Raw genomic sequence first — 14,786 nt, forward strand, 5'->3', positions numbered from 1 at the left:
TCTTTTTTTATGGGTAGGTCTGATAGTGAGCATTTATTTAGTTTTCCTTCGTCTAAGAATGTCTTTCTTTCTCTTTAATTCTTTTTTTTTTTGATTTTTAAAATTTACTTTTTCAAAATCTTTTAAGTTAATTTTGCAATATTGAAGACTGAAAAGCACAAGAAGTGAAGAACAAAAAAGTCATCCAGAATCACAAGCATTTTACAGTTTGACATATCCTTTTATGTCCTTTATGTATAGATTTTTATGTGGTTGAGATCACACAGAATATATCATGATTTTTCATGAATATATACCAATTCAAAATCCCAAAGCCATGAGTATTGTGATAACCAAGAATGTATTTCACCAACTTAATCAGGGGGAAAAATATATTTCTGCATTTCTTGGGAACCAAAAAAAAATGTCATAAAAGACAAAAATAGCAACAAGCCTCTATTGATATTGCATATCAAATAATTCATTTCCTTAATGCTCAATTTAAAATGAGACATAAAGCAAGAGTACAAAAGTATAATGCATCTAAGAGAATTCATTGTCAGATCTATAGAGAAATAATAGCAAAGTATGTTTCCATTGGGTTATTTAACAACATTTTCCTATGGTACAGCCAAGAGATGTGAACACACAGTGGCTACATCACAAAAGGAAATATGAGCACTTACGCATACATCCCTCCCCTCGCACTTTCTTCTGCTCCATTGCAGCCCATCTAATGAACAGGATCTGATGCACACTGCTCAGGGATGGTTTAGCAATTTGATGTCAAAGATGCTTCTTTTCTACAACAAAAAGATATTTGTAAATTCTTGGGCAGGCAACGGTGGCTCAGTGGTAAAGTTCTCGCCTGCTACAATGGAGACGCAGGTTCAAATTCTGGTGCCTGCCCATGTAAAAGAAAAAAAGATATTTATAAATTCTTTAATTCACTAACTCTACTTTTTATCACACATCGTCTCCTCAGGATATCTAAAAAGCTTAGATTCTGTGAAATAAAAAATTAATCTTATCCTCAATAAAAAGGTATTTTATTTAAAAATGCACATAGAACTATGATTATAATCTAAAATGGTCTTCTAGATAAAGAGATACTAGGAAAGAATTCTTCCCTTTGCCCTTCCTCTTCATCCTCTTCCACCATTACAATGACAACATACAGAAATACGTTTAGTTCCAAGAGGTGGATTGGCAAAGGTCACTCCCAGAAGGCAGTTCCTCTTATCAACTAGCACAAGGACATTTGCATATGGATTATTTTTCTACCTCTATTTTTAATACATTTTGGACATGCATTAGGACATGTCCTTTAATACACAGTGAAAACTAAAATGCCCATACAGAACAGACCATCTGAATTTGTCTAACCACTCATATGCAAAAATCCCTTCCTTCTTTACTTTCTTTTCTGCACCAACCACCAACCTCTCAGCATACTGTTCCAAGACATCTAATTTAACAATACCACTCCCATGTTTAACAGAAAAATATTTGAAGTATTATTTTATACTCTTTACTTTTAACATATGTTGTATATATCTAAACATCTAGAAATATCAGATATTCCAAATAAGGAGTTAAATTTGTTCATGATACACACAATAGCATTGAATAAAGTATACAAAGGATATAATCTGAAAGTGTCTCTTAAATTGGACATTCTGGCCTAGGACCCTTTCCTCCTCACCTCTGTCAACCCAATGGCGCATCTGGAATGCTTGAGGATATTTTAACAATTTTGCTTCCATAAGTAAAATTCCATTGTTTTCAGAACAAATTCTTCCATATAAATTTTTAACTCAAAATGTGCAAAATGTATTAGTTTACTAACTCTACTTCTATCATATACTGGCAACTACTTTAATATCTAGAGAGATTAGATGATAAAAATTAGGACTTGTCTGTCCACTATTATACACTTCATGCATGATAAAGTAAAACAAAATGCACAGAACATATAGGATCATGATTTATCTTGCCCAACTATAGACTTGCTGGCATTGAGCCCTTGCCATTCTTTAAACACTGTTTCTCTGGGTATAGAATTTGTGGTTGACAGTCTTTTTCTTTCAGCACTTGAACAGTGTTATGCCACTTCTGGTTTTAGCTGAAAAATCTGATGACATCCAAATTGGTGTTCCCTTGTATGTTGTCTGTTATTTTTTGTTTTCAAAACTTAAATATGCTTTGACTTGAAAAATCTGATGACATCCAAATTGGTATTCTCTTGTACGTTGTCTTTAGTTTTCAAAAGTTAAATATGCTGTGACTTGGCATGAATTTATTTGGGCTTCTCTTATTTGGGATTCACTCAGCTTCTTGATTCCATAGGTTTATGTATGACAAATTTGCAGAGATTTCAACTATTATTTCTCTGAGTATTTTTTCATCCCAACTCTCTTTCTTCTCTTCTTCTGGGTCTCCTATGATATGAGTGCTGGATCTTTTGCTATTTCATGTAAATTCTCAAGGCTTTGTTCATTCTTTCTATTTTCTCTGCTATTCACATTGGATAAATTATATTGATATTTCCTCAAGTTCAATAATTTGTGTCCTTTACAACATGTTTCTTTTCTAATTTTTTCATTTGTTTCTTGATTATTTGTATTTGCTTGCTGGGGCATTTTTATGATGGTTGCTTTAGTATCTTTCTCATATCATCCCAACATCTGATTCATTTTGATATTAGAATCTGTTGATTGTCGTATCACATTCTAGTCGTCTGGTTCTTGGAAAGAGGTAACTCTGGAACATATTTAAATCTTCTATCTTAGCAAGAAGTCACCTTGTTTAGGTTTAGTACACAGGTCCTGGTATAATTTTGTGAGCTTAGTTCCAATAGAAACATAATTTTCAGAGACTTTTTTGTACTGTTTTATTCTACTCGGTTCCTTGGGTACCCCGGCACTCCTGTTGATCCCTGTCAGAGCCACCTAACCACTAGGTTTCTCTGGGTATGGAAAAGGATTCTCAAGTTCACAGGGAACAAGAGAACTTCCTGTGTCACATAACTTAGTGTGGCAAAATTCCCTCCTGCTGGTGTTTCCCACTATCTGTGGGTGGGGGTGCTCTGGCCAGCAAGGATGAAGAGTAGTTCCCCCGGACCCTTGGTGTCAGAAAGATGCCTCCTGGACTCCCCTTTCCATTGTTGCCAGGCTCATCTACACTTTTCACCGGGTCTTCCTTTTGATATTGGGCTGCCTTCTGCTAGGTTGGGTGTTGGGAGAATCTGGGCCTGGGCTACTTTCTTTGGTAGGTGGGGTGTAATGACTCTTAGTTACTGTATGACTTTTCCAGTTCTTGAGTCCTAGTCAATATACATTCCTCTTTACACCATTCAGAGTCCTCCCATTGTTGCCTCTTGCATTATTTCCAGTTTATAATGTACTTAGTGGGAGAAGCAGGGGAAGATGTGTCTACAACATTTTGTCTGTACTGGGAGCTTAATTTATATTTTTAAAACATCACTTTTCTTTATGGAGTGTTAATTGTAGGAAGCAAGAGTATCTGAGGGAAGTAAGCAGGAGGCTGTTAACAGTATTTCAGGTAATAGACTGTAAATGTCTGTGTAATAGTCCCGTGGGTTGGACTGGGGTAGTAGCTATGGAGATGGAAACAAGTGAATAGGTTAAAGACATTTTGGAGATAAATAAGACTTGTTGATATATTGGCTGTGGGAGTTTCTGACTTGAGTAACTGAATATGCGGCAATGCTACTTACTGTAGAAAACATCTCCATCAGCCCCAGTTAGAGCAAATCCACCACAAAAATACATCTCTTTCTCAAATACATTGGCTCTGAGCTTCCATTTCCTGGCTTTGAGCAGTATTACATAAACATAAGAAATGCACCCCACCCTGCCAACCTCTCAGGTCTCTGATTGATGGTGAGAACAAAGTTAAGGACTTCTTTATTGCATGAAAATTACAGCCACTAATTAACTGGAATCCCTGGAAAGCATTTGGTTTTCATTAGCCTCCACATTAACAATAGGTCAAAAGTGTTCTGCTATCAACTACATTGATTCTGCAATGGCTTATGTACTCTAACCAGAAATCCAGTTCCCCTCCCCCATGCTCTCACCCTTCTTTTTTTAGGATTTACACTAAAGGTCTCCAGAAAGCCAATGACAACAGAAAACCCAGAGAAATAATGTGTTCTGGTCTGTTTTTCCTTCCAAACTTCACATTATATGGCAACTGAACACCAGCCCTGTATGTTTATTTTATCTGCAAGAGGTTGCTAATTGGGAAGACAGGTTGATTTGATAAACAGGAAAGTTGGAGTTAATATGGGTATTAAGAATGGAGATTAGCAGAAGTTTCCATGATAGAGGATGGAAGAGGCATGGAGTCAAATAGATGAAGGCTTGGATCACTCTTCATGGTGTAACTGAGTGACTTTGGGTAAAATTATTTAACCTCTCTGAGTCCCCATTAACTCAATTGTATAACAGTATAACTCTAATAGAAGTGAGGTGAATCAAATGTAATCGGGCATTAGAATATTTTATAAAGTGTAAAGTGCTATGTATTTCCATGATCATCTTTGTTTCTGGCAATGACTGTTCCACTCCCCACTCACCATTACTGCAGGGATAGTGGGCCATTTACCCCATCCCTGCTCCATCTGTTATTTTTGCTCTCTGACCAAGGTTTCAGAGAAGGTTGAACTTGCAGATGACAAAGGAATATTGGTGTAAGATACCACAAAAGAAATACACAGCATCTTACATAGAGTCACGAATAGACATCTCACACCAACACTGCTAAAAAGGGTCCACCAGATCTGTCTTCATCTTTCTGTGACTAGGGTACAAGTTTGAGCCTGTCTCAACTTTCTATCTTCCTCTGGCAATTTTGTCATTCAGAATATTTTTGCCAACTATGGGTTAGCTCCTTTTCTAGAATAGTACCCATCACTCTGACTCTGAGGCTACCTCTGGGGGAGGTTCTTCATCTCTAGTATATAAATCCACAGGCTCTGCAGAAAATGAGCAGACTAAAGCTGTACACCACCACCCATAAATGTTCTCTGTTTCAATCACAGTCACAAACTCCAGAGGTCACAAGGACTATGAAAACTATAGAGTTCAGTTTTTCAGTGTTCTAAAAAGTACTTTATTGGACAGGATTTTCTACTTAAAACATGGAGAGGTCATCTTGACTTTTGTTTCAGTGCCACTGTGCCAGGAACACGGAGAACGATTGGCTCCCTGGGGGCTTCTGGAAGCAATGACCCATCCACTCACTTCTCCAAAATAGACCACTGTCAAAAAAAAATCAAATTATAATTTGGATCTTCAATTTCTACCCCCATTCCCCATCATCCTTACATTCTTAGCACTTAGTTTAGATGTTATTTCTCTTCACAGCTCACTTAGCCTCAGTTCAAAATGAAGTTGACTAGATCTTAGGAAGGCAGCAGAAACCTAATCAATGACTTTCTTGGTATCTCCTTTGAAGTGGATCAGTTTTTAGGGACTTCCAAACTGTTGAAGCATCTGTGGGTGATACCTTACTCTCATAATCCCTCTGTTGAAATTAGTGATAGAGGATACGAATGAACTCACCAAGCCTCAGGTGCCCAAGTGGAGCAAAGAAACTAAAAGAAAAAGTAAAAGCAAACCATTTCCATATGAATAAATAAATGAAGAAATACCCAGAAAAGTTTGAATCCCTCCCCTGACTCCCCATGGTCAATGTCCTTTTTGACAATGGAGTCATTTCCTAGTCCATGACCTGCTGGGAGTGCATTCCAGATGTGCTTCTTGAAGGTATCTTCAGGCCATAGCTGTTACTGCTTAAGGGACAGAAGCTTGAAGCTGTCATCCAGGATGGACCTCCTGTTGCGTCGTAGCTTTCTTTGCCGATGCTGGTACCAGACCGCAATACCAAGAGCCAGCACGATAAAGAGAAGGATGATACACATGGCAATCAAGACAGAGGTCAGCATTGTGACATCCTTCATGGGGACCTGCATGCCCAGAATTCTCGCACTGCCTTCTCCAATATCTCTGGGGATCGTTGCTGAAATGGAGCAAAAGGAAAAATGGAACCCTGGGCTGGGGAATACTCTAAAGTGTCCCTTTTATCATCATCTCCTAGGGGAGGCAGTGTCTGTATGTCCAAATAGGACAGAGGACTTGTCCCTATACCTCATAAGACCAGCTAGTGAAGACAGATTCAGAGGCTTTCAAAGTATCAGAGAAACAAGATTTCCAAACTGGAAAGGTCTTTAGGGATCACTGAGGCCCCAATCCCCTAATGGAAAAAGCTAGAATGGGAAGGCCCTTGATACATTTATTCAAATATTTAAAGGCCTCTAATGTAGAAAGATGGATTTGACTTGGTCTGCATGGTCCCAGAGTATGGAATTGGGAGCAATAAGTGGAAACTCCAGAGAAGCACAGTTTGATTCAACCATGCAGTATATCAATGTTCTGTTTGACCACTGAACTATGATAATAGCTTCCCAATGTGCCTTCAGTATCTCTCCAGTCTGGGCTATTGAAATCACTAAACGTCACATTGGTCTTTCCAAAAGAAATATCTGATTGTGTCAGTTCCTGGTATACAAACTTTTGATGGCCCACAATTAAGCTATAGAGTAAAGCTCAGGCTCAAACCAAGTATTCTAACTCTCATTATCAAACTGTAACCTACCTTTCTAATCTCATGTGCTATTCTTCAGCCATTCTTCATTCCCTAATGTAAGCCAAATTTTCAGACTTCTAAGCCTTTGATCTTTCTCCCTTTACCTGAACACCCTTCTTCCTTCTTCTTATTATTCTAGTCAGAATTATGTGTCTCTGCAAAGATTTTTTCAATTCAATTGCAGTCAATGAATCTTTCCTCTATCTTCCTAAAGTACTTGTATTGTTTTGCACTGCCAACATTTTCCTGTTGGTAACTTGGGCTAAGAGACTTAGTCTCTGACACACACTTGGACCTCAGTCTCCTTTTATAAAATTAAGATAACTCAGAGGCTAGTTGGTGAGGTTTAGCTGAGTTTATACTTATGAAATACTTAGCATAATTCCTGGCAGGTAGAAAACGTACAATAAATGCTGTTTCATTATTTGCCCATTATTTGCACATGGTATCCAGCACTACAATTATTGCTTCTGTCTCTTTCCCTTTTTAGATATTACTTTTGTGTAAAGTAGTGACTATATCTTACTTGTTTGGTATTCCTGGAACCTAGCAGATTTTTTTATGAATGTGTAGCTTTATGAATGAAAGCTCTAACCTTAGAAAAGATTAAATGCAATGAGTTCAAACAGAAGCTGGAAACCATCCTGCTTCTGAGTCTACATTCCACCATTTACACCTTCTTTGACTCTAGTCATATCACTTTCCACCTTTAAGCTTTTCATATAGATAAGTATTGGTTTTAATTAGACCAACATTTTTGAGGAGGCTTTTTTCACTACCATATAACCTCTTTACAAACAAGGGTTTTGTGGGAATAAATGCATACGGACATGTTTGTGAGTATATATACATACATACACACACAAATGTATATATGTGTGTGTGTGCGTATATACTTGTATGTATATGTATAGCTATATATCTGTATCTATATATCTCATAATTGAGGCATGCTCAGGTTGAAGGAGACATGGGTCTGAGGCACTATCCACTCAGTCTTACCTTACCTCTTCACATCCCTCCAGGACATACCTTAGTTCCCATACTAAACTGAGGATCTCCACAGTCTCTTCAGCTCTCATAACTATCTGAATATCTCTTTGTTCAAGGACAACTACAGTGGACTTAGATTGGATAAAACAAAAAAATCTATCATTTTGAATTATAGAATTGGCTATTTCCAGCTACTTGGTATTCCTCAAACAAAAGAGAAAGAAGCAAGAATAAAAATAGCTAGTGCAGTCAGTCTGATGTTCATTCTAGTCTCACACTGTCCTTGTGGGAAATCCACGTCTGTGCAACAGTTTCTTCACACCCAGTGCAGCAATACATAGTATTTTCTTCCCTTTCACACATTAGGTGGGCGGCTAAGTCAGTAGATTCCAACTTAAGATGAAGCTGGTTCCCCAAATCACAGGAGATTCAGGGCTGGAACCAGAGGGGATAAACTCGCTAAGGAAGCTAAGCCTTGGGTCTCTTGTTTCTGAAGTCTTAACAGCAATCTCAGGATGTTTCAGTCAGTATTGTGGTGTCTATCTTCTGGTTACATTAGTCTCATCTACTAGAGGTACCACCTTCCCACAAACACATACATGGACACAATATATAACATATAATCCATTGTGTGACTCATTCTTCCTACCTTTTCCAATCTCTTCGATGATGGTGGTTATAGTATTTAAGTGTTCTGGAAAAAAAAGACAAGAAGTTAGACCTGTTATTCTTCCTACAGATCCACAAGCTCACTGTAGGAGGTTAACATTGGTTGGGGGATTCTCCTTGTGGCAAAGAATGCAAGATGAAGTTGTGTGTAATCAAACACTTTATGATCAAACTCAATATTGGTATGAAGATTTTATTATTTATTTATTTATTTATTTATTTTTGAAGATTTGATTTTGAGAGGTAACATGGACAGGCAACAGCACAGGCTTCATAATCCATAAAAGTAAGTCACCCTTTTGCCATTATTTACATATTTCCTGGCACTTCCTCTATCACTAATATTGCTCTCTTTTCCACTCCTATCTATCCTGGCTTCAGGAAACCTTTGTACCTTGTTAAATGTACTTCGCTATATATCCAACCTCTTCTCTGATGACTTCTTCCTCTTCCTGTTTTCATGAGGCTGGGGTCTTCTCTGAAGACTCTGCTTCCTTTATACCTTCTCAATACTGCTTTGATATCATGTTCCTCCTTTTCTAAAAGATCTATCACTTTTTAATACAGAAGATGTGGGTTTACAGAAACATCATGCATAAGATACAGGATTCCCTATACTACCCCAACACCAACATCTTGCCATTGGTACAGAATATTTGTTACATTTGATGATAGCATATTTTAATAATTGTACTATTAATTAAATTCCATGGTTTAACTTAGGGTTCACTGTTTGTGAATTGCAGTTACATGGATTTTTGGGGGGTGGCTCATGGTCTGGGAATCAAACCCAGTCTCCTGCATGGAAAGCAAGCATTTTACTACTGAATCACCTGTGCATGTTGATTTTTTTTAAATTTTATTCATATACCTATATATATATATATATATATATATATATATATACATAAATACAATCTAACATTTCCTTTTTTAGTCATATTCAGATATATATTTCAGTGTTGTTAATTGCAATCACACTGTTGTGCTTCATTCACCACCATACAATACCAAACATTTCCACCATTCCAAATAAGAATCCTGTACATTTTAAGCCTTAACTTTCTATTCCTTATCCTCATCCCAAGCCCTGGTAACCTATTGTGCTGGTTTGAGACTTTTCCATATCATAGAAAAGCCATGTTCTTTTTCCTAATCCAATGTTGTGGGGGCAGACCAATTATTTAGTGGGATCAATTAGATTAAGTTGTTTCCATGGAGATGTGACCCACCCAATTGTGGGTGGGGCCTTCTGACTAGGTGGTTTCCATGGAGATGTGTCTCTGCCCATTCAAGGTTGCCTTAATCTGCTTATTGGAGTCCTTCAGAGTGAGTCTGTGACCCACCCCACACCCCATGCACCAGAGCCCTATCACCTGCACCCCCTCCCAACACTCCAAGCACCCCACCCCACCAACACCAGTGCACACATACCTGCCCCAACACAACCCACTTCCCCTGTACAAGCACAATCTCACCCCAGCCCTCCCAAATCCTACATCCCCCTCCTTGTTCTCTGAAGGTGGTCCCCAGCACACAAAGGCTTCTGGGGCTTACCTACATACTGAGGCTATACAGGCTCGCAGCGCATACAGTTGCACAACCCCATCATGGGCCCCTGTGTCCTAAGTTTGTACATCAGTTTATGTCCTTCCAAGATATGTCCATGCACACAGATCCCCAGTCACATCCCCCAGCTCTGGGCAAGCACTGACAAGCAAGTGTAGCCAGGCCATATATCCAATTCACAAAGGCACAGCACCTACCCCCTACCTTGAGGTCTGTGCATGCGCACAAAGGGCCCTATGCCATGGACCACTGCACACCAGGGCTACACCCCCCAGACCCATGCACCCACACAGCCACATCCTCCCTGCTGCTGGGCACCCATGCTTACAGGCACCAGCATATACCATCTCCAACTTGTGCTTATACCTGCACTGGAATGTATCACTGCACTGTTGTGCCCTGGCCCATGCCCTGCATCCTGCTCCACATCCATCTGGCAAATACAAGGCTTTAGACAACTGAAGGAAATCAACTTCCAAAGTAAACCTTTTATCAAGATATTTACACGCCACAAAGACATCAGAGGATCACTAAGCATGTGATGCAGACTGTTACACCCCAGCCTAATGATCAAATTAAAACACCACAAGAGACACAGACATTTGAACAATAAATCAAAGATGTTCCTATAACTCTACAAAATAAAATAAATGGGATGGCTAATGACATAAAGGAGATTAAGAAGGCACTAGAAGAGCATGAAGAGGAATTTGAAAGAATAAATAGAAAAATAGCAGATATCACAGAGATTAAAGATTCCGTAGGCCAATAGAAAACATACTAGAGACAAACAACAGCAGATTTGAAGAGGCAGAAGGAGGAATAAGAAAACTAAAGGACATGACAACTGATTTTGAACACTCAAAACAGCAAATGGCAAAATAGATGGAAAAATTTGAGTTGGATCTCAGCGAAATGATGAACAAAACAAAGCATGCAAATATAAGAATCATTGGTATCCCAGAAGGAGAAGAGAAAAGAGCTAGGAAGATTAGTTAAGGATATAATAGGGGAAAACTTCCCAACCCTTACAAAATATATAAATATGCAAATCAAAGAAGCCCAATGAATTCTAGATAGAAAAAATCCTAAAAGGCCTTCCCCAAGACACATGTGAAATGTTGAAGTGAAGCAGAAAATCCTGGAAGCAGCAAGAGAATAACAAACTGCTATATACAAGGGTAACCACGTAAGACTGAGTTGAGACTACTCAACTGGCACTATGGAGGTGAGAAGGCAGTGGTATGAGATATTTAAGATCCTGAAAGAGAAAGAATTCCAGCCAAGAATTCTGTACCCAGCCAAATTGCCCTTCAAAACTGAGTAAGAGATTTTAAAATTATCACAGAAAAATCCTGAAAATATCTGTCAACAAGAGAGCAGCCCTACAAGAAATACTAAAGGGGGTTCTGCCAGTTGAAAAAGAAAGACAGGAGAGGGAGGTCTGAAGGAAGGCCCAGAATTGAAAAATATTTAGATCTGACAAATAAAATCCAAAGATAAGATGGTGGATTCATGAAACACCTTTTTAGTAATAACTTAGAATGTTAATGGACTAAACTTATCAATTAAAAGATACAGGTTGGTGCTCGCTTCAGCAGTACACATACTAAAATTTGAATGATACAGAGAAGATTAATATGGCTCCTGAGCAAGGATGACATGCAAATTAGTGAAGTTCCATATTTTTAATAAGTTATTAAATTCCCCCTTTTAAAAGCCAAAAAGGGCGGTGTGATGGTGGCTTAGTGGCAGAATTCTTGCCAGCCATACCAGGGACCCGGGTTTGATTTCTGGTGCCTGCCTATGTAAAAAAACAAAAAAAAGATACAGATTGGCAGAATGGATTAAGAAATATAACACAGCTATATGCTGTTTACAAGAGTCTCATCTTAGACACAAGGATACAAATAGATTGAAAGTGAAAGGATGAGAAAATATGTTCCATGCAAGTTGTAAACAAAAGAAAGCAAGAGTAGCTGTAACAATATTGGGCAAAATAGACTTTAAATGTAAAGAGTCATAAGAGACAAAGAAGGACACTATATATTAATAAAAGAGACAATTCACCAAGAAGAAATAACAATCATAAATGTGTTTGTGCTCCCAATCAAGGAACTCCAAAGTACATGGGATAGACATTGGCAAAACTGAAGGGAGCAATAGATATTTCAACAATAATAGTAGGAGACTTCAATACACTACTCTCCTCTATAGATAGAGCAATCAGACAGAAGATCAACAAGGACACAGAGAAGTTAAACAACTTGATAAATAAATTAGACTTAACAGACATATATAGGCCATTACACACCAAAATGCCAGGATATGCATTCTTCTCTAGTGTTCATGGAACATTTTCCAGGATAGATCATATGCTGGGCACAAAACAGTTCTTTATAAATTTAAAAACAATGAAATTATTCCAAGCACTTTGTCTGATCACCATGGAATGAAGCTAGATATCAATAACCAGCAAAGAATGAGAACTGTCACAAATATGCAGAGATTAAATAACATACTCAAACAACCAGTGGGTCAAAGAAGAAATTGCTAGAGAAATCAATATGTATCTGCAGATGAATGAAAATGAGAACACAACATATCAGAACATTTGCACAGCGATGGTCACAGCAGTATTATTCACAGTCGCCAAAAGATGGAAACAACCCAAATGCCCATCAACAGATGAATGGATTAACAAAATGTGGTATATACATATGGCAGAATATTATGTAGCAGTAAGATGAAATGATGTCCTAAAGCACATGACAAAATGGATGAATCTTGAGGACATAATGCTGAGTGAAATAAGTCTTACAGAAAAGTATAGATACTGTATGACACCACTATTATGACCGTGGTAAAGATAAAGTTAGAGACTTACAATACAGAATATAGGGGATTTAGAGACACATAGATGCTAAAGATGAGTGAATGGTTGGCTAATGATGTTGATCTCAAATGTAAGGGTATAGGTAGAAGTGAAGGTGGTTCACTAGTGGGTCTACAAGAAATATTTCCATATTGAAAGTGAATATGATAGAAAGGGGTCATATAGACCTATGAGTCCCACTGATCAACACTAGAAATATAAATAAGTTCTTGCAAGAACGACTTCAAAGGTATGATTCATGTCCAAAGAGTGTTTAAGCCCAGGGTATGGGGGAAAACTGCTACTGCATGCTCTGGGATACGTTCATCAGGAAAATATCAGCAGTACCACAGCAAAGCAGGGTAAATGATGTGGGGAAGGATAAGAGTTAAGGGGAGTATTAGACTTCCTATTTGGTGAGGGTGTGTTTATTGGCTATCTTTCTCTTGGGGACAATGAAACTATCTAAAACTGAGAGTCTTGACGGACCTTGGACTTTGGGCATCGTATATGATGCCTAATGAACTCAGGTGGTTGAAGGATGCAGTGACTGAGAGATAGATTGGTGAATGATGGTATATACATATGATCAAATATTGTGCTGCTACTAAAGGAACAAAGTTGTGAGGCATGAAAAGATGTGAATGAACCTGTGGGACATTTGGCTAGGCAAAATAAGCCAGAAATGAAAGAACAATTATTGTATGGTTTCCTTTAGAAAATGCTTACAAGAAAACAGGGGCCTAAATTGTAACCTCTTATACCAGACACATTTACTCTGGAGTGGTAATTATTATTTCTGGATTTTGAAGGGCTGTTTTATATATGTATAACCTGGTATTTAGAGATAAGAATGAGGATGATTAGGTTGGGATTAAGGTAATTCTGAATACATGGGTGAAGAAGACATTGTCTATATTTTATAACCACACCTACTCTTTGAGACCAAAAGAAGAAAGATTTATTTTGTCTGGAACCTAAATTTCTGTAGCGCATAATCTAACTCAACCTGTTTGCACAGCTAAGTTGAACAGTTGAAACACAGAGAGCCCAGAATAAGAATGAGAGCCTTTAATCCTGTACAGTTTAATGTAATGCCTGGATACATCCTAGAATATATTAAGCTGATAATCAAAAAGTATTGGCAAAGTCCCTTGAGGGATAGGAGAAAAAATATGGAATTATTCAACTTTACCACTGAGGAAACCCCTGATGCTGTGTTAAACATTAGGCACACCCAAATCAATAGGCCAAGTCCTTGACGTTGGGGCTTACTCTTGTGAAGTTTATGCCTGCAGTGGAGAAGCTTAGCCTACCTATTGGCATGCCTAAGAATTACTTCTGGGGGACCTATTTTGTTGTTCAGATTCTAAAAGGTTTCTATGCACTTGGGTAAATTTCCAGAAACCTACAACCTCCAGATAAGACCCTGGTCCAGGGATAAGTCCTGACACCTAGAGTGCTCTGTCTCTCCAGAATATCAGATAGTTCCATCTCCTTACTCCATATTATTGACAGCCCCTTTCAACATGAAAAAGTTAGAATGAGCACAGCCCCAATACCCCTAAAGAGTGAGAGAAAAATCAAAGATGATGGTGGAGTTACACAGAGAAGGTAGGGTTTAACAAATGAATATGATTGCTGAATCATTAAATTGATATTTCTTTCACTATCTTAGAACAGCTAGAAGTAAAAACCTAAATTGTGGAATTGTAAGTAATCGACACCAAACTCTGAAATCTGTTCTACAACTAATTGTTCTGTTGTGATTTGAAATTTATTGCTTTTTTGTATATATGTTATTTTTCACAAAAAAAGGAAAAAATTTATTGTGATGACAAAAAAAAACATTTATTCCTTCTAGTCTTATATATTCTGGAGCAGCTAGATGGAAAAATGTGAGAGGGTCATATGGCAGCTCATGACAAACTCTGGGATCTGTTTGTAACTACTTGTTGAAAAAGTGCTTTGAAAACTATTGTTTCATTCTCTCTTTGCTTTGTAGATATGTTATAGTACACAATAA

At 37.9% G+C, this 14,786-nt stretch overlaps 1 protein-coding gene and 1 non-coding gene across 9 annotated transcripts in view; one reads left to right on the forward strand and one right to left on the reverse strand.

The window, feature by feature from the left end:
* Positions 1-368: 368 nt before the first annotated feature.
* HEPH (hephaestin) overlaps positions 369-14,786 on the reverse strand; it is a 100,104-nt gene continuing 85,686 nt past the window's right edge. For 5 of the 8 annotated variants that reach the window (XM_077145976.1, XM_077145978.1, XM_077145974.1 and 2 more), the window contains 2 exons: positions 8,297-8,341; positions 5,154-6,027 (listed from right to left, as the gene is read on the reverse strand). In XM_077145976.1, coding sequence (XP_077002091.1) covers positions 5,795-6,027; positions 8,297-8,341 — 278 coding nt within the window. In that variant the 3' untranslated portion in view covers positions 5,154-5,794. Of the gene's footprint in view, positions 783-2,721; positions 6,028-8,296; positions 8,342-14,786 lie in introns of those variants that run through there. The other 3 variants (XR_013169478.1, XM_077145977.1, XM_077145975.1) reach the window with 3 other exon arrangements.
* Positions 11,471-11,575, forward strand: LOC143672285 (U6 spliceosomal RNA). The gene has a single exon (XR_013169754.1). It is a non-coding gene; the product is annotated as a U6 spliceosomal RNA (small nuclear RNA).

The sequence above is a fragment of the Tamandua tetradactyla genome, chromosome X (genome assembly GCF_023851605.1).
Source record: "Tamandua tetradactyla isolate mTamTet1 chromosome X, mTamTet1.pri, whole genome shotgun sequence".
NCBI classification, from domain to species: domain Eukaryota; kingdom Metazoa; phylum Chordata; class Mammalia; order Pilosa; family Myrmecophagidae; genus Tamandua; species Tamandua tetradactyla.